The following is a 27,781-nucleotide window of genomic DNA, read 5'->3' on the forward strand; positions in this document are numbered from 1 at the left end:
GGCCAGGCTGGACAGGGTTTAGATCAGCCTGGGATAGTGGAAGGTGCCCCTGCCCATGGCAAGAGAGTTGAAACTGGGTGATCTTGAAGGTCCCTTCTAACCCAAACCACACTGTGGTTCTACGATTTTAAGACCATATTCTTATTGAAGTTTGCTAAGTAGCTTTCAACACAGAAGAGCATGGCAGTCGTCATGTATTTTGAACATTTCCACCCACTTTGGATGGAAAAAGTGCTTGGAATTGCTGCAGGAGCCCTGCAGGAGCCCTGGCTGCCATTGGTTTTGTGGGGCCCAGCAGACAGCATGCTGGGGAGTCACCACTCCTCTTGGCCAGGGCAAGGGGGGACAGCTCCAGCCATTGAGCTGGAGGCAGCAGGAGGCCCTGGAGCAAACACAACTCTTGCCTGCAAGAGTTGGGAACCACACAGAGATGCAGCCCCGCGGTGATGGAAACACTGCCTGTCCCAAACCCACGCAGCCGCGGGTGCAGGAGAGACTCCAGCCTGGCCTTCCTCAACTACTGACCATGACTATGGACCAGTCTGTTTAAAACCTTCCCGCTTTGGGCAGGAATTTCCCTTCAGGAGGAAAAACCTGGATGTAGACAGCAAATCAGAACTATTCAGTCCTTGGTGCCACAGGTCATTAGCTGAGAAGCTCCCCTTGGCTTTGCCGCTTCACTTCTGAGGATGTTTAAGGTGTGCCACTGGGATTTACAGCATCAGTTTTATTAAAGGATACTAAAAAGTCCAGTAAAATAAAAATCTAAACAGAATTAAAGAAGCTTACCAGCAACACCAGCACATCCTGTATTATTCTGCAGAACATTAAGCTGATCAACAGAAAAATTAAACTATTCTAAACCATGTACAAAAAAAAACCCTATCCTGAATTCTTCTAGTTTTGTCACAATTAAATTATAGAAATTATTTTTTTAAATGCCAATTTTCCTTTTATAGTATATATTATGACTGCAACCAGCTTCTTTTTTTCCACATTACTTTCCTCTTACAAACCCCTTAGAATGTTCACAGAAATCAAATTTAAACTCAATTATGAGTATTGCTAGTGGGAACAAGTTTCTGGGAAACAATAAGTCATTCTATCAACACACATGTAGAGAAAATATAGCTTTTCATGCTACATTTGACACAAAATAAGTTATTTCAAAATTTTATAATGATATATGTATAGTGTGCTTTAATGAAATACATTACTGGCTACTGGTGGCACGAAACAAAGTCAACCAAAATACAACATTAAAGAGAGCTTGCAGTTTAAAGACACAACAGAACAAAAACTGCATCAACAATTTGATCTCAACCACCTGTAAATGCTATCCAATAAATCAAAGAAGCATGTTAGGACTCAGAATTCTTCTTATGAGAACAATCCTCCACCTTCACAACCCAATACATTTTCCTAGGTAATGGTGAATTAATTTAGAGCTCAACCTGGTTAAAACTTAATGGATAAAGGAATACAAAAAATCCCCAGAAGAAAGTGCATAACTCAGGATATTACTGTGGCTTCACAGGTTGTCACACAGCTCCTGAGCCCTGTGCACAGTGCCAACCTGCACAAAGCCAATGAAAGGTAAAACCACATGGCTCAGATTCAGAGATTTAAGTGCGGATAAAGTACACATGGAAAATGGCAGAGTCCCCATCCCTGCAGGGATTTAAAAGCCGTGTGGATGTGGCACCTGGGGACAAGGGGCAGTGGTGGCCTTGGCAGTGCTGGGGAATGGTTGCACTTGGAGGGCCTTTCAACCTAAAAGATCCTGTGCTTCTGTGAAAGGCACAGGCTGCATACTGAGCTCCCTAGACAGCACAAGCTGTGTTAGGGCACTCCCATGTCCCAAACAAGACCCTTTGTGAGTCAGTGCCACATGGCACCTGCAGTTACCTGACACACAGACTGGAACCTGCCTTCTCAAAACCCAGACAAGCACCAAAACAACTCTGAAACCTCTCATACATACAAAACTCATGGAAGTGTTTATGTTAAACATTTTTTTCTTACATTTAAAATACAAGAATACACTCAGCAAACACAGGTAGCAATTTAATTATTTACTTTCTCTCTAAGGACCATGACTCCAAGACAAAAAGTTCTACAAATTTTAGGGGACCCGTGCAGACTCTTGGATAACCAATTTACTTATAGGTTAGTTTTATGTATATTTTATGAAATTATAGAGTCACAGAATCATCAAGGTCAGCAGAAACCTTCAAGAACTTCTAGTCCAGGAAGTAAATTGGACCAGGATTATGAAGCTTTCTAGTGTTTCTCAAGTAAGAAGAATAAAGTATCCTCCCTCTTCCCTCACCACTAAGTTCCAGCAGCTGAGGAACTCCACCTCAAAACTCCCAGAAAAAAATGTGTTATTACTGCTCTTCCATGAGTGTGCTGGAAGGACAACAAATCTTGGAAAGAGAACCTCTAAGCAATCACAGCATCTCCAAACTCCACTTCATCCGTTCAGGCTCAGAAGTAAGAACAGACACAAACCTTGGGTGTTCTTGAAGGACATGATGGCTTGCCTGTAGGGGTTCGGGGTGTCTGGAGTGTCAGTCAGGTTGGCCAGGACCAGCAGCAGCAGCAGGCTCTGGCTGGCTAGAGGGGAGCACTGCTCCAGCTGCGCCGACGCTTTGCTGCCCACCCCACCCAGCGTGAACACTGTCCACAGGCCAGCTGCAGAGGGAAAAAAAAAAACAACAAATAACAGGTTTGGTCATATTTTAATAAACAAGGCTATTTTAGAGTGCAGGTTTAGTTTAGATATTGGAACAAAATCCTTCCCTGTGAGGGTGGGCAGGCCCTGGCCCAGGGTGCCCAGAGCAGCTGTGGCTGCCCCTGGATCCCTGGCAGTGCCCAAGGCCATGTTGGATGGGATTTGGAGCAATTTGGGACAGCGGAAGGTGTCCCTGCCCATGGCAGGGGGTGGCACTGGGTGGTCTTTAAGGTCCTTCCACTCAAACCATTCTCTGATTCCAAAACTGTACATTATCCATGGACAGCTCCAGTAGTAAGGCATAATGTATAAAGCCAACGTAATGTCCCCAGAGGCTGCTTGAAAAAACTCTCATTATCACATTGCTTAAACTTTGATGATTGATCCTCAAATGCAGAGTCATTTTCACACTTACAGCACTAAAAAGAATTAACTCCAATACTAAACTACTGCATTTGAAATTCCTGTTCCTAATTACAGCAGCGCTGGTGAAACCAAATGACCAGCTACGTGCCCAAATACTGATTAGAGGAGAAGGAGCATCAGAGGAGGATTAAAGGACTCCCCTCATCCCTCTCCAGCAAGTCCATTAGTCCTTATACCCTTGCCACTGCTCATGGGAGTGTATTTCAGCACTGAAAAAACTAAGAAAAGCACTAAAACTGAAACAGAGACGCTGCAGACTCATCATTATTGGAGTACAAAGTCAGAGGAAAGGATAAAACCTCTGCGTTTATCACATCTGGGCTCTTGACACATTCATTCCAAGGGGATAAGAAGCAGTCCCCCCATCACACAGTATTAGATTCACCCCAAATGCCTGCCTAGCAGTTCATTTTTTTTGAATGTATCTTGAAATTTTATGACAGAGACTAAGCATTTAATCAAATTATCCATTTAACAGGTCAAAGCTTTGAGTTATACAGGTTAAAAAATAGTAAGTTTTACTTAAAAACAGATAAATCCTTATTTCCTCTTTTAATTAATGCTTAAATCAAATTAAATACAACACACCTTCTTAAAGAAAACAGAAAAATTAAGGAAGTTTAGTTTCCAGTCTTCTAGTTGTCAGGATTCAAGGTGTAAATGATAAAATCTTGTAAGCCATTTGAATGCAAAATACTAAAATATAACCAGTTAAAAGAATTTCAAGTACCCTTAGCCCTACAAAATTTCAAGCCATTCAATGAGTATTTTTTTTTCAAATGTAATTATACAGTCAGAATATGTAACAAACCAGTGCTCCCTCATTAGGACAATTGCAGGACAATTACTGCCAAGTCATAGGCAAGGGGACTAATGCCACTCAGTGTTCGGCAGCTTGAGAGTTCTTATAATAAAAAGTACTATAATTGCAGCCTTCTTAGCAAAAATTTCATGTTACATTAGTAACCCTTTATCACCATGTTTTTCATCCACAGTTCTTATCAGAATGAATGATGCTGACCATTAAGTTTTTCATATGAGTTAACCAGAGAGGTAACATGCAAAGAAACTATTTTAAAAACCCTGAAACAACTGTACATTTATCATCACATGTTAAAGAAATTAAAATTCATCGTATTTCCATTCTTAAATTTTAGTGTAGGTCTGGTTTTTAATTTTCTACCACCCCATCCTTCTGTGGCTGCCGTCTGCCATTACTCCTTTCCTCAATAGTTAGGAAAAGAGGGATATGGCCAAAACACCAGTGATTAACCTGAATCTTCCACCAGGGACAACAAGCTCACGATGTCCAAGAGACATCTGCACATGAATATGTGGCCCAAGTAACCTCCTGAAGTTCTCTTGTGTGTTGGCAAATCCTCCAGAAAACCAACCCGATGTAACAGTTCATAACATTCCTTTCAGTTGGGAGGGCAGCATCACATTAGGTGCTAAGTATTGGCTGATGCTTCCAACACACTCAAGTTAAAAACATTTTAAAGGAAAATATTATTTCTGATCATAAACATCACATCAAAATGCTAAATAGGTAAACAGCCTGTGAGGACAGAGGAACAGGAAGTTTCTAGCTCTATGTAGCAGTATGTTCAGAATACGTGAAATATTACTTTGTTAAACCTAATTTTAAATTTATGCATATTTCAAAATTACAGGACTATATTTAACTTCTTTAACACACAAAACAAAGTAACTTATGCTGCACTCTCTTAGAAGCTTTTCATTATATTCTTTTCAGATCTGCAGTTAACAGAAAACACAGAAGAACAGACACTGATACAGCGTGACAGAATAATCTTTCAGATTCTGCTTCTTCACAACATCACAGGAAAAAAAAAACCAAAATAAAAGGAAGAAAATTTCATGTTTAAAAGAGATGAAGGCCAGGTTGGACAGGACTTGGAGTAACCTGGGATAGTGGAAGGTGTCCCCATCCATGGCAGGGGTGGGAATGAGATGAGCCTTGAAATCCCTTCCAACCCAAACCATTCTAGGATTCCATGATTTCACGAAAATTCTTGTTTAAGCCAACAGGATAGCCACAGATGACTGCAACAGTATTAGTTCTGCCTGGCATCATTACAGGCATGAAGTGAAATTTGCCTAAATGCTGGGTTTCTTTCACATTGAGAGTTGTTTTTTTTTTTTTTTTTTTATTTTACTTCTATCCTCTTGTCATTTTTTTCTACACCACAAGAGAAATACAAATTCCAGATGTTTTTGTAAGGCTTTCTACATCTCTGGGTGGTGGCAAAAATAAGTTAGGGTTCTCCAAACTAAACCACTAAACTCTGAAAAGGAGGGAAGGGTAGATTATCTGAAATAGCGTCATGAGGCACACTGCTTCTGAAGATTTATAAAGTCTTCAAAAAGCCCTACGGTACCAAATACTACCTTTCTGGTCCCAATTATAAGTCTGATGAAGTCAATAATCCACAACTCTAAAACAGCCTCTTCAGCGTTGTTGTGGTTTAACACCACACACCAACCATTCTCTCCTCTCTGGTGAGATGAAGAAGGGAACTGAGAGAAAACACAAAACTCGAGGGTTAAGATGAAGGCAATCCAATAGAACTGAAAAAGAAGGGAAAATGATGATGACAATAACAATAATGACAAAAGAATATACAGAGGAGTGATGCACAGTGCAGGTGCTCACCACCTGCTGCAGATCCTGAAGCAGTGTCCACCCACCCCTGGGCAACACCCCCCAGTTTTGTTGCTCAGCATGACAGGATATGGAATATTCCTTCAACCAGTTGGGTCAGCTGTCCTGGCTGTGTCCCCTCCCAGCTCCTTGTGTCTAAAGAAACCTTGAAGCCCACCCCATTCTAACCCCTGCCATGGGCAGGGATGCCTTCTGCTATCCCAGGTTGCTCCAAGCCCCATCCAGCCTGGTCTGGAACACTTCCAGGGATGGGACAGCCACAGCTTCTCTGGGAAATCTGTGCTAGGGCGTCCCACCCTCACAGACAAAAATTTATTCTGAAATTACGAGAAGGTGACAAGTGCTTGATGCAGAGTAAGCATGACTTAGCAACAGCTAAAACATCAGGGTGGTGTCAACATTACCCAGCACTGCAACCATATCCAAGCTGAAAACAAGACAAACATTTAGGTATTTGAATCACTTACTTCACTTGCACAGTTTGCTGTTTTCTGCAGAATACTTTCAATTGCATTTCTCTAATATTTGTCCATCATTTCTAACTGTGTCCAGCTCTGGGCTCCCTAGTACAGGAGGGACATGGAGCTCTTGGAGCAGGTCCAGTGGACAGTGACACATATACTGAAGGGCCTGGAGCATCTCCATGCCCAGGACAGGCTGAGGGAGCTGGGGCTGTTCAGGGCTGCGAGAGGGCCCTCAGCCCTGGGTGTCCCTGCGTGTCCCTGCGTGTCCCTGGCTGTCCCCGGGTGCAGGGAGGGTGAGAGCAGGGCCCAGGCTCTGCTCCAGGCCCAGCAATGGCACCAGAGCCAGGGCAGGACCCAGCAATTCCCCTGCACAGGAGGCACAACTTCTGTCCTGGGCAGAGACAGAGAGGCGTGGAGTCTGCCTCACCAGGGACGTTCCAGAGCCCTCTGGACACAATGCTGTGTCCTGTGCCCTGGGATGGCCCTGCTGGAGCATCTGACCCCTGGCCCTGGGGTCAGATGTCCCACTGTAGGCCCTTCCAGCAGTCAACCAGCTCTGGGATTCACTGATTTTACTTTATTTCTTGACTCAGTCTCACAGGGAACTGCACTGCTAGTTTTGTCAATTGGAGAACTGTAAAATTCTGCCAGTTATTTCTGGAAAATACTCTAATACTTTAATAAGAAACTGAATGCTTTTATCTTTAAAACGAAATCAAAATATTCATTTTTGCCTTTCTCTTTCACCAAACTAACCACCACAGGCTTTTTTGCCCTGTTCATACAACTCTATGTAAGGCAGAGCAAGAAAAGCAGGTCATAAGAGCAAAGTATGTTATTTTGCAACAGAGAAGCTGAGATTTTCTGTAAGATGGCTAGAAACAGAGTTTACAGCCATGAAAACAAACCCAGCACTTTAATCTAGTTTGACAGTCTGTGAAACAACACTTAATGGCAAAATGAAGTTATGACACAGTCATCAAAATAGAACTTTCTTTCACCTGACTGTAATTTGATGTAAACACAACTCTGCAGAAACCTCAGCCTAATGCCTGGTCTCTGTTACACAATGAGATACAAGTAAGGTTCATGTTTGTACCTACTTCAAAAAAGTTTAAACATACTTACTTATAGTTTCAAAAGAATAAGAAGAATTTTAAGAGTTTGACTTTGAAGACATTTTGAAACTAAGAGCGCAGAAGGTACGCTAAAAACTCATCACACTCATATAAAGCATTGCAACTTTTAGTCAACAACTTCTAACACTGTCTACCATTACTTTAAGTCAGAAGATCAACCGACTGTGAGCTATAATTGATTTTTGAGCTCTCCTGGATTAGTTATTAAACTAGTTGTAATTCTTCTGCAAAATGTATTATTCACCTTTCAACCTTCAGTGTCAAGGCTCAGAAGACAAACTCTCTGACTTGTCATGCTGGACAGAGCATTAAATTAATGCCAAGGAAATTTGAGTTACTTACTTCCAAGTTTCTTTCTAGGAAATTAGTATTGTTTCAGTTTTTTTTCATCTAATAGTAGCTCAAAAATTCAATTAAAGTAATCACTGAACTTCAACCTTTCCTTTGAACATCCTTCATTGCATTTAAATATGGGCATTAAATTGCAATTAATACTGGCAAAGCCTTTTTGAGTATGGTCCTGTCTCTCCTCACTGGAGCTTGGTAAGAGGGAGATCCTTCCTTCATTCCCCATCACATAACCCACATCCTCTCAAACATATTTAGCATCCTCCTATTGAGTTTTTAATTACTTTTGACAGGATTTTGCTGAGGGCACCAACTTGAGGTGGTGTCCCCCGACTGCTTTTGAGACTGCATAGGTCAAAATAAGAGTTTTAGTAGACATGAAGATTTTCAAAAGGTCTCTTGATCTCCCCCTGTCATTTTGACATGTTCAAAACAACAATCCTGCTCCTTGTTGCAAAAATGGAAAGAACACAAATAGATGAGGCTACAGAAGTTTGCAAAGCCAGTGTTAAATATCAGAAAGAAAACTCAACCACAATGAAAAAGCCCAAAACAGAACAGATCTAACTTATGGTTATAATACATCCAAGTCCTAGCTCCACATTCTGCTTTCCTATTTCTGAAATTTTTAGCATCCAGAAGATTGCCCAATGCTTGCAATGCTGCAGGATTGTCCAGTCCAAGGTATCACTAAATAGAGATAATGAAGAATTAAAGCAAAAGTGATTTTCACTGCATCTAATTATACCATCATGTAGTTCCTCCACCAAAACCAGTAAATAGCATATTATTAAAAAACATTACAATTACTGTTTAATTCTTATTACACTCAAGCAGCAGCACTGGGAACTTGAGTGTTGTTTTTTTAACACTCATTATGTGTGTCACTTTTCTTAAGTCAATTCAATAGTTCTCACACTGTGGTCTGATGAACACTCTCTGGTGGCCCATGGAGAGCTGGCAGTTCACATTGTGCTGGCTCTTGTCCTTGTTTCCAGCTGCTACATTGTGTTAGAATAAAGCTAAAAATACATAAATACTTTCCTACGATTACTTTTCCATGCAAGCAATTTCTCAAGTTGCCACGGGGATGCTATGTGATAATGAATGGGAGAGGAAAAAGAGGTCCATGGAATCATGAAGGGGGATCAGTGAGGCAACTGCTGTATCAGGGGCATTTTATACTTTATAAAACACATCTTCAACATCTCAGATCTTTAGTTAAGGAACTTCAACTGCAAATTGTGAAGAACCCAGGGTATACTTGCTTAAGAGACTATAAAAACAGCAGCTACATTAATTTTAGGGAAGTCCCACTGCAGATTTGGGAGGATTCATTACAGAAAGAAACTAGCAAAGCTGAAGTATAGGAAATATGGAATCATTTTTACATGGTTTATGAACCTGCATGTTAAATATTCCACTCTTGAAAAACATTAAACTCATCTGTAGCATAAACACACTGACATACACACAAACTGCAACCTGTAATTGAAAAAGTCAATCTGGTGACTGTAGATGTTTTAAGTAGGGAAATTGTAAAAACTCAGAAGAACAAAAATGGCTGTCCTAAATACTACAGTCACTTTTTAATTGCAGTAACTTTTCAACTTTTCCGACACATGTTCCCATAACTGATAGTTTTTTTTGAAACATTTCACCTGGCATGGGAATACAAATGGCAAAAGTAACAATTTTTCATTTTCAGCAATATTTTTCATGGTCTTCATTGTCCAGCACTGGACTAACAGGATTGACTCAGACTAGCATGAGACACAGGAGAAGTTCTACAAACAGCAGTAAATGAATCGTTACTGGGTGTCAGACAGTCTAGCAAAATAAATTTGTATTTTAAATACTTGTAGGCTAGCTGCTCTCTAAGTCATCAGCAGGCTGCAGCAAGAATTCACACGTGGGAGACACTAAATTTAAAAGCATTTTGAGACAACAGCTATATACCAATCCATCTTGACTCTATTTCTTGTCTGGAACACAGGAATGGCATATGATGTGTATCAGAGTAAATGTGTGATCACTTGGAACTCCATATTCAGGCTTAAAATCCTATTGAACTACCACTTAGTCCTTAGTGCAAGGTCAAAGTCACACAATTTACACAGATGATTGCCATGGCTTTATTTCAGGTGCTGTGTTATATTTCAGTTGCTTTACTACTATATTTTAAGTATTTAATCCCTAAATACTACAGGAAAGTGACTGAAATGCTATAGAAAGATTAAGTGCATGTTTTAGATTACTTCTTTAAACGTCAAAAAGAATTATAGAAGTGATTTAAAAACCAAGTTATTTTCTTCTCAACAAATCACTGCAACAGAACAACTGCTCTATATTTCATAGATTTCAACTGGCTCATTCAAATACATGACTGAGTATGACTTAATTGTTTGAGGGTTTTCACACCTAATAACACTATTGTAAAGGAGACCAGTATTTCATCCTCCCTGCCAAGAACAGCAGAAGGTAGTTGTTTCTGTGGAGCCAAGCTCTGCAACACCAGCTCCCTGCCTGCCCCACTCCTGCTCACAGCCTCTCCAGGAATAGCCAAGCTCATGTCTCTGTACCCACACATTTCAAATACATCCCAGGCACTTGACTTTCTGATGTCACCATTGCTGCCAGTGCTGCAGCAGGACAGGAAAGGCACAGCAAATAGCTGGGGTGCAGTGGAGGAGCCACTGGGGAACGACAGCCCAGGAAATCTCCTCATAAACCCTCTGAAGCCAGAGAAGCACTGATGAGTCTGAGGTGCCCGGGGCTGTGATGTCATTAACACATTCTGGAAGCAGTTTTTCAGGAAATGAATCATGGAAGCAAGTGAAATGCAAAGACGTATTAGGTAACTGTGTCCATCCCCAATCCATGCAACAGTGCTCCCTCCAGTACATCTCGTTATTCTATCCAGACTAATTTTAAGGGACTAGTAATGGAGCTTGAACCACATCCTTTGGGAAGCATGTTCCATAATCTAATAAACCTCAATCTTAAGATTTTTTTCCTAATATTCAGTTAAACATTACTTTATTCAGCTTCATCTACTTATTCCTTTAAGTGGTTCTATGTAATACCATAAAACATTTCTGCCCCAGTTCAGTGTTTACAGCCCTTAAATAAAAGGCACAGTCAGGTCTCCTTTGTTGCCCAGCCAAATTACATACACACATTTTTCTTTCTTTTCTTTTAAAGTCTTTTCCAGTTTGCTTCCTGCAATTAATCCCAGCTCCAATACTTTGCACGACCTTTCAAATGTCATGGAACTGAAAAAGATTGCAAACAGTAAATTGCATAGATTGATAAATAAGCATATTCATAATTTCACTGCGAAAACAGTGTTTATTTTATTTTAAACCATTCATCTCCCTTTTTATCACTACATCTCAGGAGATCTTTACTGTGAAATCTGAAATGATTCAAGCCTTCATTGGGGCAGGAAGCTCATCTACTGCATTACTACTCTTTTTCTTGTTTTGAGTTTTAAAATAAGGAGACAATCACCTTCTTGCAAGACCATGAAGCTCAGCTACAGACCTGCATTCTCATGAAAGCTTTTGAGACCACAGAGGAATCAGAAATGTAAAAAAACAATCCCTGAAAAGTATTTAATCTGAAAAACTATAAAAACATGCAAAACCAAAGTCAATACCTGTAAACCCAATGAAATCGTATTACCTGTAACTATATATATTATTTATAGTTGGGCATGATGATCTTCAAAGTCTTTCCCAAAGTTGATGATTCCATGAGTCTATGATAAATTTAACATTTCCAGATGGGGTCTACTGCTCTTACTTGCCCAGAGATGCTGAAGCACTGAATAGCTTTGTTAGCTGGAAATCCCTGATGACATTTTTATTATATGTAATTGGAGTATGAGTAGTAGACATACCCAGAGACAGACACCTTGAAGAATTAAGCAAAGCAAATTACATAACATACTTCTGAATCAAAAAGCCAAATAGGGCTGGGAATAACTCTAACAAACCATTAATTCACTTTCAGAAATATATTAAAAATAACTATAGGAGGGGAACATCTCAAGCAAGGAATCTTCACATTTTTATTAGACCAAGCCCTGGCCGGTTGCTGGCAATACCTATTTCAACTCCTTTGGACACAAGTGATGCATTTTCTGAGATGGAACAATATTCTTGCTGCACATTTGAAGACTGTCCAGTATAACTGAAGCTGCAAATGTGACCACAATATTAAGAAAAAATAAACAAAGGTTTTATGGTATTATACAAGAGCAAAATACCACAGTATTATAACTACTTAGAACCTGGGAAACTAAGTGCAAGCTTGAAGAGAATGAGAGAGAGGAAAACGAACGAAAAATGTGGGAAAAACTGCAATCCACCCAGTGTTGTATTTAATTTTAGAGGAACTGTCTGACTCAATCATCTATCAACCTTGGAACAGCAAACCTCACGCCAACAACAAGTTCACATAGAGACATTAAAAAGAAGTTGTTGGATGGTGGGGTTTGGAGGTTAGTTTTTGTTTGGGTTATTTTGGTTATTTTGGTGGGATTTTGGGGAGAGAAGGTTAGTTTTTGGAGGGGTTTTGTTCAGTTTTTACTTTCAAATTATTATTTATTTAATTATTTTTGTTTTTAGCAGAAAACTTCTCTGGCTTTTGCCCAGGGTACCATCCTGGTATTTTATTGCTCTTGTCAGAATGCAAGGGAACACAGTGAATGTGTATAATTCAATCAATTGTGGAACTTCCAGTAACATTTTCTGTTGACTCTATCAGGCAAAATATGAGGCAGAAACAAACATAGAAACATGTTACAAAATAAACATCTTGGCAGTATTATTTTTAAATAGTGCTAATAAGGGTATCGATATTAACCATTTCTTTTGATGTAGGACCCTCAGGAGAACTTCATCCTCACACATAGTAGGGAAGGGGGAAGAAGAAATTCAGACAACCAATGAAAAGTTGCTAGACTTTAGGCATGCAAGAAATGACTTTTTCAGAGCAGTTAGATTTTTGTAGCAGTTAGTGAATTCAGCACACTGCTCCTGTTGGTTTGTTGCGACTGCAGGCACTCAATTTACTCATATTCCCTATGAGAGGAACAAGGAATAGCTAGCACAGTAAAGCCAGCACAGACCTGCTGCTTCCCTTCTAGACTTCCAAACTTGTGAAGCACCTCACCAAGGGTACCTGCAGCAATTCCAGCCAGCTTCTCTATCAGCCTTCAGGACAGCATTCAAAAGCAATTGAATAAAACTCCTAATATAAGCACAGCTGAAAGACCTGGAGTTCCACAGCTTAGAAATGCTCTGGCTGCTCCCCTTATTCCTGAGAAGATCTGCTCACACTCCTTGGAGACTGCCACCTGTCCACAGTGCAATGGGCATGTTATTTTTTAACCCAGTATTTCTTAACCCCTACATTTCCTTTAAGAGGTAACACTTTGTTTGCGTGAGGTCACTCCTTCCTCTACCCTACCTGCTACTCCAAAGACAAGGAAAACTTGAAGTGTTAATTCTCTTGCTTCAAACCTGGTCCACCAGCAACTGCATGGAGCAAGGAAAGTCCACCCTGGATTCTGGAACAGCCTCATGGACCTCACGAGGGGTGCTGCATCCCGAGCCTCACTGGCACGACACTCTGTGGAACACACCTCATGAAAACTCAGTGTTCAGACAATTTTGCTGCCAGTTTTTCAACAAGTTTCTGCTCAATGTATGCAAACAGCAAGTTTTGGGACCTTACAACTTGGCCAGATTTAGTAATCTTTAAGAGGGATTGTAAATGGCACATCTCTATCCACAGCTTCACTCCCCTAAGCCCCGCTTCCCAAATCTCAAGAGCCTGTTCCAAGGCATGAAGGCTCTAAAACTCCTCAATAAAACAGATGTAAGAATTCAGCATTGGTTAAGTAACATTTTTCCCTAACCTCATTCTCAGAAACAGAAGAACTGTTTTCAATTAAAGCAGTGCCAAAAAATTTTCTTCAAAATCTAAAAAAAAAGAGCCTAAGGAAGATACTCAGCATGAAAAGTTTCACCACAAACAACTGAAGACAGAAAAAAAACTATGAGCAATTGAAAATTGGATTTCACTACAGAAAGTGCTCTATAAGCTTATCTTAAGGCATCAATACCAGCTCCAGCCATACGAACATTATTAAAGTGGCAGTTTTAATGATGAAGCATTGAGGAAAGCAGCAGCGCTGAGGAATGAAGTCCTACCCCCAGAACAAGCGTGCCACAGGCAAAACTTTTCATTATCTTGACTAGCAGAAAATGCCTCCTCAGCTGAAAGAAGCCAGTGTCCCTGCTCCCTCTCAGAGCAGGGCGTGAGCTCCTGCCAAGGCTGACGAGCTGTTTTATGTCAGCACCTGCCCTTTGGCTCCGCTCTCGCACTGACATCAACTCCAGCGGCATCAGACAGGAACACGTTTCTGTCACCAGACACCACGGCTGGAGCCACACCAGAAAAACGGCGCTGCAACTCACACAACACTGAAGTCCTCTTATGGATCCAACACCGACTGAATTCCCTCTCTTTTGGGTCGATGGCCAGTGTGGAGGGGATGGTGTGGGGAAAGGTTTTGGTGTGTCAAATTTACTGACTATGAAAACAGAACGCTATGGGGGGAGAAAAAGGCTGACTAAGTATTACTGACTCTGCCTGCATATTTTTTCTCAGCAAAAACTGATAGTTAACATTGAAATTATACAGAAACATGTGCTAACACTCATCAACTTTACTATTAAAGACTAAAATTACATATATAGTGTTGAGAAAGTTTTAGTTCCAAATACTGATTTGCCAATTTATGGAATGAATTATACAAAGATTTTCATTTATATGAAAAAATATATTTAGAGACACTTTATTTTTTCTCTAGCATGCATGTTCAGTTCCATAATGTTTCATCTTCAGTACCCAAAAATGTTTTTACCACAGGGCAAGGGATTCCTCTGTGCTTTTCCTGTTCCTAAGCATTTTGCAATAGTGCCAGGCCATAAAGGGAAAAGAAGTTTGCTCTCTGGGAGCACAATTAGGAAATAGTGAGGACAAGCCACTCCTGCCTCTCTGCCATCACCTACAACAGGGCTATGGCCATGCCTGAGAAAGAGGAGTTAATATAGCTTTTTAATATAACATACAAAGTAATTCTCATTCTGTATGAGATCAATCTAGGAGTTTAGAAAAAGCAAATTTGAGCAGCATGATTACCCTCGAGGGTGACACCTGGTACCTCCATCTCCAGGTTTGCATGCAGATCTCACTTGTGTGGAAGCTCCTTGGCAATCCCAAGGTACCCCAGGCAAGCCCTATGATGCAGACAAGCTTTGTAGGCCTCCATCATCAGCAGCTGCCCCCTGTGCAGAGACATCCTTTTTAGGCAACCAGGTTTTGAGTAGATAATTTGATTATTATAAAAAACATTTCTGCTATCCCAAATGTTCACAAAATCACACAATGATTTGGGTGAAAAGTGACCTTCAAGATCATCTCATTCCAAACCCCTGCCTGCCATGGGCAGGGACACCTTCCCCTGTCCCAGGCTGCTCCAAGCCCCATCCAGCCTGGCCTTGGGCACTGCCAGGGATCCAGGGGCAGCCACAGCTGCTCTGGGCACCCTGTGCCAGGGCCTGCCCACCCTGCCAGCCAGCAATTCCTGGCCAAGATCCCCAAATCTGTGCCTGCCCTGTGGCAGTGGCAGCCATTGCCTGTGTGCTGTCCCTGCAGGCCTTGTCCCCAGTCCCTGTGCAGCTCTCCTGGAGTCCCTTTAGGCACTGGAAAGGGCTCTGAGGTCTCCCCAGAGCCATCTCTCTTCAAGGATGAAACTTACTCCACATTCCCACAACAATTACTCAGTAAACTTTATGGTAAATCACAAATGTCACCAAACTGTTTGGCACAAACTGACAGCAGGCCTTGTGCAAAACAATTACAATTAGCAAGGTAAGACAGTGAGAAACACCTATGTGCTGTATTTACATCTTATAAAATCACCTGAAATTGTTTGGTAAGTGGGAATCCTATGCCCATTATCACATGCAAACAGCATGTTTTATTAACCTTGAAGCAAGGCCCAGCAGTTAAAACATGTGGATAAAGATCAGGGCAGTGGAATTTTATTCCCAGCTGCATTGTCAACCGATTGTATAATTTTAGCCAAGCTTGAAGCATGTTATTTCCTCTTTTCCCCCTATCTATAAAAATGAAAATTTTCTACTTAATAAGGGCCTTTACATCCTGATGCCCTTGGCCTGAATGTGCGTTGTTCCTGAGCTGATGTCCCAATTTCCTAAGAGATCTCTGACCCACTGAAGAGAGTCAGAGCAGATTATATACACATTGGGACTGATTACACACCCCTTGTGTATTTACACACAACCAGCTAATGATATAGATATATAGAATGTATCCAATTATACAGATATAATTATATAGATATATAAAAAGACAGATCTTTGCTTGACAGAAATCCTCTCAGAATGACAATTGCTGAGAGAAGCAGTTCAATAAATATAAACTATTGAGGATGAAATTAGAAACCAGCAGTGAATTAGACGGATAAAACTAACACCAAACTTGAAATTATGTAGGCCAAAACAGTTTTTTCCTAGGAATATTTTTATATTTTGTATTATCTACCTTTCTACACATACATTTGCTTTAATGTATTTACATATGTCATATGTGTATATGCTGTATATACATCTTATAAAACCACTTGAAACTGTTTCAGTGGGAATCTTACAAATTACAACATGCAAACAGCATGGCTCCTAACTAAATGTCATATTGATATAATATATTCTAGATTTATGAAACAATTTATTCTCATATGTAACTTACACATTTCATTTTTATACCTCTAGGTATTTTGATCCCTAAATGGTATATTTTAGTATAAATACACTAAATATATAGATGTGGTACACTGAGTCATTTATATTTCTATTATTAAATGTAAGCATGCTCATGTTTCTATACAGTCTGTATTTTATTTGCATTTTATAGTTTTTCTATTACATACACACATCCACACACAGAACCAGTGAGTACCAAATAACTGTCAAATGCTGTGGTGTCTACAACATCTCTCATTCTTGGCAGAATTAATTTGATCCAGATTTACCTTCCAGCTGAGAGTAAACTCTGATGAAACCTCCCATATATCTACTTCCCCTTCTTTTGCAGACAAGAAAAAAAATCTTTGTTCCAAGGTCATGATGTGGCTCTCCCATCCCTGGAAGTGTCCAAGACCAGGCTATGGAGCTCTGAACCAACCTGATCTAGCGGAAGGTGTCCCTGCCCATGGCAGCAGGGTGGAACAAAATGAGTCTTAAAGTCTTTTGCACCCCAAGCCCTTACAGGATTCTACAATTCTATGATCTGACTTTTTTCCTAAAAACAAAAACACCCATCAGTCTCCCACACAGATTCATCCACAATTCATAATTCAAGCGCTTTAACTACAAAACATTCAGAGGATTCTTCCAGTTTCCAAGTTTCTTATCAAAATGGGATTTATTTTCCCAGTTAGTAATTTTTTAGCACTTTTCTTAATAAAGATTAAAAAACAGGTAAGAAAACAGGTTCAGCTTATGAATTCCTATGTGGCAACAAGACAACTTCAAGTCACTACATCAGGGCTTAGAGGGGATGTCTCTGTTAGAGACCCTGAACAGACAAAAAAGCACCATGACTCAACTGCAGAGAAAGGAGACTACAAAATGTAAAAAGATTAAGTCTTTTCCAAACCAGGAAAAAAATAGGTATATAAGCTTTGGCAAGTTCAATGCTAAACCAGACCAAGTTGAGCCAAAAGTAATTTGGGAACAGCCTGCTAAAGGTATAAAAATCAACAGTAAAAGCTTTTCCAAACAATCTGACAGCTCCTCAAAGAGGCCAACAAGCCATAGAGGCCTTTAGGGAGCACTCTGGGAAGGTCAGGTTCTGGCAAATGAACTACTCTGGGTGCATTTCCCAACACTTTCTGCACACTCCATCAACAGATCTGATGCATGACCGTGAAAGCAACTGCAAAAGCAACACCAACTGCTGTCGTGTCCTCCCCTCCAGCAGCTGAAGGCTCTACAGAAGCCCCAGAGGTGAGGAGCTAATGTGTACGTCCCAAACACAAATAGCTGGATGGCTGTGGAGCCAGCCAAGAACCAAGACCAGTTGTTGGGAACAATAGCCAAGGGTTGTTGATAAGAACATGCATGAGGAGGATACGGCTGCAGGAGGGTCCATAAGGAGGAAGTGCAGCACTTTTCTGGGACAAACCCCCTTCCCTTCCCTTCCCTTCCCTTCCCTTCCCTTCCCTTCCCAGCACCTTGTCCTTCCCTTCCCTTCCCATCTTTAATCCACCCCCCTCTTTCTCTTCTCTTTCACTCTACTCCTTTTTCCAAAATCCACCACCATGTCCTCATACTAGAAGAACAGGGGCTAACACACCAATTTCCATGCCAAGTGTGTAATTCATTAGGAAAGCTTCCTAAACTTTTGTAGACCCTCTGACTTTTGTCATCCCTTCTGACCCCGAACACCTGGGTCCTCCCTTCCCCTAAAGCACCAGACACCACAGGCCCAAGAGGAGGCTGCCTTTGGAGCAAGAACCTTCAAATGAAGGATCAGGATAAGTTCGGGGGGAAATTTAGAATTTTTTAAGAAATGCAGCATTTTTATATTGTCCCATAAGACTCAACACCCACATTAAGCCCTGAAAATTTCACCTAAGAATCCTCACCACAGATACAACTACAGGTAATCCAAACTTTTCTTGCTCAAGTTTAAGTAATTAAAAGAAGCATCAGCAGTTAAAGAAACACCTGACTCCACATTAAGGAATATTCCAATGTAGTTATAGCAGTAAAAGCTCCAGTTCTAACTCAAACATGTAAAATCAGCATGAATTTGGATAAACACGCCTTACACATTCAAGAGGTGTCTATGGACTTTGTTAACGAGTTATTAATTATCATCTGAAACAAGCCCAAAAGAAAAAACAAAACAAAACAAGATACTACTTAATTAATATACTTTTAAGCAAGCACAACTTCAATTTGTTTGAAGAAAGCATGAATTAAAGAATTCCAAAATACATCCAGAACAAATTGGAAAAAGAAAATGTACAATATATCAACTATTCCATTCCAAGCTTTTATTTCCTCCCACACCTCCCACACAGACGTAAGAGTTTAATGATAAAGACACCCCCCACACACACACACACATGATTGCAATTGATGAATAGTGGACCACTTTTAATTCCAGTTGAAGGAATTTGGCACTCTATCCTATCATAAAATCCCTTCCTACACTTGTGGAAGAACACAATGGTGGCTCCACTATGGACACCTTGCTCCATGAAGAATTCTGTCGAGCACAATACCCATACTAACCAGAGAGAACGATACATTTTAATTTGTACAGTCATTACTTCTTTTCAAAGCATGCCTCCTAAGGCAGAAAAAGTGACAAGACAAAGGGATTGATTTGTACATAAGGTGAAATGATTATTTAGTACTTATTTTCCATCTTTAGTAATTGCATTGTGCTTGTCTCAAGTATGTGCCAAACCACAGTGAAAATCTAATTTAAAATTAATTAACTGGAGAACTCTACATACATGCCGAAGCTAACTTCTACAAAGCTTCCATCATTTAAAAATTGACTTCTGCAATTTGCAAATATGCCAGTTCTTGACATACCAATAGGATGCTGGAATGACTTAAAAAATTACTCTAAATATTTGAGCATGCCATCAGTTTCAGCAGACTGGTGGTGACTGTGGTGGGGAGAGAGAGTGCAAAACACAGAAGGGAAAAAAAGATGCTATTAAAAAGACAGGAAGAGAAACACTGTAAGAGTGATTGAGAACACATTATTTTCCAATACACAAACTGCAAAAGCTCATAAGGTTATTTTTTCTTCTTCCAGTGAAAATACTAAGAAGCCAAATGGCAAAGATAAACTTTTTCTATTTAGCAAGGACAAAAATTCCCCAAGTAGCTACATATTATATGACAAATCATTATCCTGACTAGACAAGCTACACAGGATTACATTTAAAACATTTTAGTTGACTACTCAGGAAAATAATTATTACATTTTATTGTCTATCCATTGTTCAAAGTAAGTTCACCTTGTGTTCTAAAAAACATAAGTCAACAGAGCGCACCAAGGGAACAGGAAAACCATGAAGAAAGAGACAAGAGTAATAGTTAACTACTTATTTTCTTTGTATCACTTGATGCATTGATACAGTAAACTTCCACAGTCCCATGAGAGCCCATATTAAACGTAATGTATTTTCTATTCATAAAGCAGCACCAGCATAAATGGCAAACACACCCAGACCAGCCACACACAATAGCTTTCCCTGCATTTGTTCATTTTAATGTTGCAATTAAATCACTCGGCTCTACCAAGTGCTGTCACCAGGACTTTGTTTTGTGACTGCTATAGCAGTTTAAAATTGTTTGTTTGGGAAACAGTACAACTTTTGCAAAGCTTCAGAATGTTTTCGAACTCGGGATAGGGAAGGCAAATATATCTCAGAAAAGGAAAAATTTATATAAATCTTCATTAATAAGCAATTTGAACCAATACAGCAATTATACAAAAAAATGCACTGACAGCAGCCACAGCATGTTAAAAGGTTGTAGAAAAATTAAACAGAACATTGGGCAAGAATAGGAACGTGGCTAATGAGCACATTTTCCATCTAGGCTAAGACTATTTCAGGACAACTCTCTTAATTGCAAAAATGTAAAATGCTACACTTCCAATTTCATAAAGCCTTTACATAACAAGCAGTTCTCTAACCTAGATTACATGTGATTCCTGTCCAAAACAACAGTGACAACAATCAGAGAGAAGCTTTATAGCTTCTGTCCATCTCCCAGGCTGCTTGCACCAAGAAACAACAAACACCACCTTGAGGGTGATGTTGTGCAGCAAATCCCAAATTTAACTTTTTACAGAAAAGACAGCACACAAAATCCCTGAACTGAAAAATGGGAGAGGAAGCCAAGGAGGGGAAAAAAAACCTGAAACCACTAAAGATTTCTCCCAGCAAAGTCAGATTATCTTTAAGCATGTTGGCAAACTCCGCTCAATGATCCTCAAACTATTACTGAGATTGGCTGGAACAGCAGACGTGGCACTAGAACTTGTTGTGTGCAGATCTTACATTTCATTTTGGAAGCAGATGCTCCAGATGCTGTTTGAGAGAAACTTTGGAAGATCAATGCTGCTTCTGGAAATGGCAATGGAAGAACACCTTGCCACCTCTCATTTCTTGGTCCCAAGACAATTAAAGAGGTTGACTAGAAATCATCTCAAAAGCTTTCTCATCACAGTCATCTGATTAATTTCACAAAATGTTTGGCAACAGTAAAGTTCATGGAGAATCACAAGTAAGGTCAGACTTAGCAAGGAAGTCCCCTATTTAGTCAAGAAAGGGAATGTGTCTGTTTGGTACAGTCCTAGACTTGCCATATTCTTTTAAGGATTCTGCTTCATCAGGTGGGCTTTTTAACTTTAAAAAACTACCCCAGATGTCACAGATGATCAAATCACTATGGTTGGAAAGATCTCTAAGGTCAAGTCCAACCATAGATTTGTTGCTGTTCATTTTTCTTGAAACTAAATGATTGGATCATTGAGGAAGCTTACAAAAAAGTTCTTTTCCCACATGGAGATACAGATAGAATCACAGAACGGTTTGAACTCGAAGGGACTTTCACGATCACCCAGTTCCACCTCTGCCATGGGCAGGGACAACTGTCATGAGACTAGATTGCTCCAAGCCCTGTCCAACTTGGTTCTGGATATTTCGGGGGGGCTGCCACCTACTCACGCTCAGAGTGGTTCACCATGAAGACCAGCCATTCTGTTTCTCTTCACAGAAAGCTAACAGCTTTGAAGACATAGCTTATTTCCAATATCCATAATTTCCACCGAATTAGATTCCTCAGTGAAGACTGAGGAATTCCTCTGTGGTAAGTCTGGACTAGTGTCTGAAAAGCTCTGAAGTCAGCCCCACACGTTTTGACAGAATGCTGTGTGTCCATGTCTTGCTCTCCATACGTGATGTGGAAAAGCAGCACTCAGTTCAGCAAGACAAGCAGTGGCTTTGCTTCATTCCCAGTGCCCAAAGGGTCTCCTGGGCCAACCAGCCTACACAACTTCAACCACATACTAATATCAAGAAGTCCAAACTTCTGTTCAGGACGGTTGAAGTTTCAATTTATCTGACTTTGAGACACAGGCCAATCAACCAATTACTAGAAAGGGGAACTTTTATTTTTACTTTTTCCTCCAGGACATTGCAGGTGATAAGACTTGTGGGCATCTGTTCCACTTCCACTGATCAGCTGTTAGGAATGGATGTTTGGGAAAAAGCCCTCCTGCTAGAATTTAGCACATATTCCATACTAGGACATAAGGCTTCCAAGAAAATCTTCTGGATGCAGAGAATACACGTGTTTTTAGCAGTGTACTTATAGATCTACAACTACTTTTTCTCCAAGGAGAGCCTTTCCAACCCAAAGAAATCTTTAATCCATTACACATTACAGGTGGTGTTTCTGATTAGATACATGCAGTTATAGGTATAATTTTTGGACTAGTCACTACGTCTCAGAAGTATGATGTCAAATTCTGTCAATCAGAGCCACCACAGGCATTCAAGCTGCTCTGCCTGACTGCCACCACCACCACCAAGATCATAAACAGTTTACTAATACATCCTAGCAAGTACTCTTTATGCAATTTATTGTAAAACTCATTACATTGTTAAATCATTACATCATTACACTGTTAAAATTGACAATTACTATTTTATTTTCCAGACATGTTTTTATAGCAGCTGTTCGTTTATAATTTCAGAGGTTCTGAAATATAAGTTTCCTGTACAGTTAATTTCTCATGAATATCATCATATCTGGCTTGCTCTGGCACTACAGAAATCCAAGGTGGTTCCAAACATTATATTTCGAAAATAATTCAGTTCTCTGTTGAGTAAAACTGTTTTCTTTTAACTTATTTTGTTCCTCTTGCCACACTTTTCTGTGAAACAACACTTAACACAAAAGACCCAAGTGTTTGTTGCTGACTACAGAAATTAAAGTTCTTCATAATGTTATTTAAATAACTAGACATAAAGAAATTCTAAAATTACATCTTAAGGTTTCAGTTCTTTCATCTGAAAGATGTCATGTATTTCCTCAGGACTGGAAGTGGTTGGGGACATTTTATTTCAACACTCCCACCAGACATCAATGTGTTTTGCATGTGCTGTACCACATGACATACCTGATTTGCATCTGGAACGTTGCACCAATGTTTCTGCTTCAAATGGTTAAATATGTTAACTATGCACTTTTTCTAACTGTGGTTTTCTGATTGTTTTCAGCATAAACTGTGTAAAAACCCAACACAGGTCACCCAGTATTCTATGAAAAATTAAGTGCTCCTCTGATGTCTCCATCACTATGAATTCACAGCATGATCAAGAAGTGTCCCTTCTTTCCCTGGAGCACTTCGCACCACTGATAAAACTAACAGGTTGAAAGTTCAGGGTCTCATCTGAAGATTTCCTCTGAAGTTACTGGGATTCTGCACAAGCACACGATGTCCCTGTGCATAACCAGACCCCAGAACCACACACTGCAAAGCTATAAATACACATCATTCGCCACGTAGAGGAACATGAACACTTTTATACCACACAATCTGCTACCATCATCTCCAAAATAATTCTTTACTTAGGCAGAAATTACGGCCTGAGAGGCTGGGCAGGCCCTGGCCCAGGGGGCCCAGAGCAGCTGTGGCTGGCCCTGGATCCCTGGCAGTGCCCAAGGCCAGGCTGGATGGGGCTTGGAGCAGCCTGGGACAGTGGGAGGTGTCCCTGCCCATGGCAGGGGTGGCACTTTAAGGTCCCTTACAACACAAACTACTCTGTGATTCTGTGATTTTATGATTCATGGCATTCCTGGGGGCTTGCTCTCTTTCCAAAGAATGGTACAGATTCTGATATGTTTACACAAAACCTTCAGAACTATTCAGAGAGTAATGCAAGACCAGCTTATGCACTTAGAAAAAACTACTTTTTAGACATGCAGCCTCTAGTAAAATTTGTGTTTAAGAGCTTTGCAAGTCCAAAAGAAATTTGCAAGCCTGATAACTGCAATACAGGATCTTCCCTGAGAACAGAGTAAATAAACAAAAAAGATTGTTCTCAACAAATTGTTCACTTCTCTCTTATTCTACTGGCTAACCTTCTCTCAATTTTTTTTTAATCTCACTACACAAAGCAATGTATTCAGGCAGATATTACATGGGTGGTGAGTAAGAACTGGTTGTGTAAGAGCTATTTCTTGCCTGCAAAGTCCTAGTTCATTTAAGCCCCAACTCAGATCTGCTGAAAACTAGCTTGTTCTAAGGGCTTAAACGAATCTATAAATCCACATTTCCCCAAAGGAATTCCCCAGATGAATGACAGACATCACAGAATGGTTTGGGTTGGAAGGAACCATGAAGACCAGCTCAGCCACCCCTCCTGACATGTTTTGTGTGAATTAACACCAACAGGAAAGCAAAAACTCTCAGTTCAGGCTGAGAGTATAGGCCTATGTATTTATCAGCTACAGAGCCTCATACTGCTGAACAAAAATCCAAAATATTAGCTGGAATGCTATGAAATTCAGTCTTTTAACAATTACAAGGAATCATTCCAGAGTCAGACTCATTCTGAAATTTTTCATTTAGACAGAAAATATTATCCTTTTCCTGACCACAATTCTCTTATGAAACCTAGTTTTAAATTTATTACCTACCCAACTCAGCACAAGAGTGACAAGGTCTCAACTCTGTCATTATTAATATCCACAAAAGGAATACAGGGTTTGAATCCCAGCCAAGGAAAATCTGTCCACTGTACTGCAGCATTTCTACCAGTAATAGTCTACCTCAAACCTCACAAAATGCTCAAAAAATAAGGGCGAAAGAGAGCAGTGTTTGGCACAAATACTGGACAAAATACTATCTAGAAAGGCCAAATACGAAAGCATTTGCTTAACATGCTAAATAAAAATAACCTGCAAGAGCCTATCAGACCAATTTGCTCTCCACTTGGCATAAGCAGGGCCCTAACAATAGTCTAATGAAGGAAGTTTTTTACATTAACTCTTGGATACACATTCACATCAGGTTTGCATCACAACAGCCATTTACATGTAAGCAACAGCCTTCATGTCAGCCAGCCAAGTCATACCTGGGTTAGAGATGTCAGTCATCCTCCCACCTACACCATCTCCACCTTCCCAGCTCCACACATCCCCATTCTTTGTCTTAAGGGAGAGAAACAAAGATGGAAAGGACCAGGAGACAACAGGGGACACTCAGGCAACAAGGGATTTGTTTCTGTGCCTGCCCTTCTAACCTCTGATCTATCTAGTCCTTCCCTTTACTTCACACAGCATTTAAGTTTACAATGCTTAGTTTTATTAAACACCAGTATTTGATGAAAGACAAAATGAATGAAGTTGCATTCCAGCTATGATGCTGGTAACATTTCTTCCCTCTTGCTCCAGCCCCTCATTCAGTCAGCCTGCACAAAAGCAGCATGTCACTTCAGCCTGAGCCACATCCCCTCATCGGTGACAATCTCCATCACCCAGACATCAACCGACAGAGCTTCACAACAGCACAGCTCTGGGCTTCATGTATATTCAAAATCCAAATAAAAATCTAATTACTTAGAAGCAAGCAAAAATTCACACTTTCCTGTAAGGATGCTAACTGAATTTCCATGTAATGCAGAAATTTATTTTTCAATAATGGAAATCCATTCTTTTCAACCAGGATGTCTATTCCTAGGTGCCACATTCTTTTCTTGTTAATAGTATTTTTCTTTCCCCAAAGTGAGTCACTCTGGAAAATGCCATTTGCTTAAAAGAGAAAAATTGACAAACAACCCCAACTGTCACAAAAATGAATGTTCATGCTCAGTGCTACAACTACCACATACCAATAACTTAAACCTCAATCACGAAAGTACCAAATTACTCAACAATAGTAACTGGCCTCAGGACAAGGAAATAAAACCTAAATCTGCAACTGTGAAAACAGTTTCTACTAATACACTGCTAAGCACATGATCTGTTTGGCTTTGCTCTGCTTTGGCTGGGAAGTCTTTCGCAGAAAGACGGAAAAAGTTTTTGATGGCTTATTCAAAAGGAAAAATAGCCATTTATCAGGTTATGTAAAAATCTCATACTTGTGCTGGAAACTACAGTTTGGCAGAACACATTCAATTACCACTGGGTCTTCTAGAACATTAGGTAAAAAATAACGATGGTATAATCGCATTAAGGGTTTGTCTTTGTTGTTTTAAGACAAAGATTTTAGTCAAAGGCCTCATTAAATCTTAGATCATTCTGTGCAGAGCTTAGCTCCTCTGTGGGTCTACAAAAACAAGGAAGTACAACTATAATCCATAGAAATAAAAGAAAGATGGATAGACTTCCAAGTTTTTTATGCTTAAAAGTGGAGAAACATTTTCCCCTCTTGAACAAAAATTATTCATTAGAAACTATAGCTGTGAAAATCAAATTATTTGTGAAATCAACCCTCAAAATCAAACACTTCAGTCCATACAGGCAATACTGCAAGTTTGTGCTCTTAAGAACATGTTGAACAAGGTTCAAGGGAAAACATACTCTGAGCCACATCCAGAGCCGAACTCCAGTGAGTTTGTAGCACCTCAAAATTACAGAATTAATTATAGCTAAGACTTTCACAGTATTTCCTCTTATCACAGAATGGTTTGGCATGGAAAAGACCTCAAAGTTCCTCTTGTTTCAGCCCCCTGCCATGGGCAGGGACACCTTCCACCAGACCAAGTGCTCCAAGCCCTGTCCAGCCTGGCCTTGAACACTTCCAGGGATAGGACTTCTCTCATCCTTCAAAATATTTTTGTCTCACATTCTGCAAATCCAATGTATTCTTTGCATACCAACCACAATAAAAAAATGCAAATAACCGATTTAAAACAAGGTTGCTTAGGCAAATAAAAGCACAGTTTTATGACCTTTTGAGTTTTATGATTTTAAGAGTCAAGGATCAAAGCTTCTGTACAGATCTGCAAGACTGCAATTTTGAAGTGCAATTGTACACAGAAATGCACACAGATATTTTCACTACAGATTAAAGACAGTCAAGTATTCATCTGATTCTGGGTTTTGGTGCTCTTCAAAGTTTTGCTTCCACAACACATTTTCGTTTTCCTTCATTTCCCTCAGAGATCCAGCAAACCTACCACAGTCATCTCCTAAAAGCACAGTATTCCTTCACACCACGCACATTCAAAAGCCAGAATGACAATTTCTACTTGCATTAATGACTTGTAGAGGTAGATAATTACCCGTCTCCTTCTGGACAGGTGCTTAGCACTGGCAAGGGAATATTCTTGTCTTGTATGTACTATTACTAAATCAGAGCTCACCTGCATGCTCCTTAAGTAAACTATTCTTTATATTTAAGCACTGTAGTTGAGAATACTGACATCACAAATTAAGGCTTCTCCCCTGACAAAAATATAGAAAGGCAAATAAAACTGTTTCAGAACTTGAACTAATTTGATCATGACACAGAACTTCTACATCTAAAATGTGCCACTCCTATCACAAGTCCATTCCATGCTGAACATATTTCATAAACTTCTCCTTCACCTTCTTCATGTCAAAAAGTCTACCAAACTTCAGGAGTTATTTAGTGAATGGGTTAAAATACAGATTTTTTTTTTAGGGCAGAAGCACTAAAAAAAAATGTATCATCATTTATTTCAGGGAAGGAGCAGGAAGCTAAAGGTGAAAGGGAAGAGGGAACTAAACAGAAAGCACAGACATCCTTTCCTCTACCCTTGTTTTACCTATAATGTATCAATAATAAAATAAATATAAAATCTTAA

The 27,781-nt window shown here is 40.0% G+C and overlaps 1 protein-coding gene across 4 annotated transcripts in view; it reads right to left on the bottom strand.

Moving 5' to 3' along the window:
- DYM (dymeclin) overlaps positions 1-27,781 on the bottom strand; it is a 206,112-nt gene that overhangs the window by 126,288 nt on the left and 52,043 nt on the right. For all 4 annotated transcript variants that reach the window (XM_041461668.1, XM_041461667.1, XM_041461666.1 and 1 more), the window contains one exon: positions 2,515-2,697. In XM_041461668.1, coding sequence (XP_041317602.1) covers positions 2,515-2,697 — 183 coding nt within the window. The remainder of the gene's footprint in view (positions 1-2,514; positions 2,698-27,781) is intronic.

Source organism: Pyrgilauda ruficollis, unplaced genomic scaffold (assembly GCF_017590135.1).
Source record: "Pyrgilauda ruficollis isolate IOZ18807 unplaced genomic scaffold, ASM1759013v1 scaffold150, whole genome shotgun sequence".
In the NCBI taxonomy this organism is placed as follows: domain Eukaryota; kingdom Metazoa; phylum Chordata; class Aves; order Passeriformes; family Passeridae; genus Pyrgilauda; species Pyrgilauda ruficollis.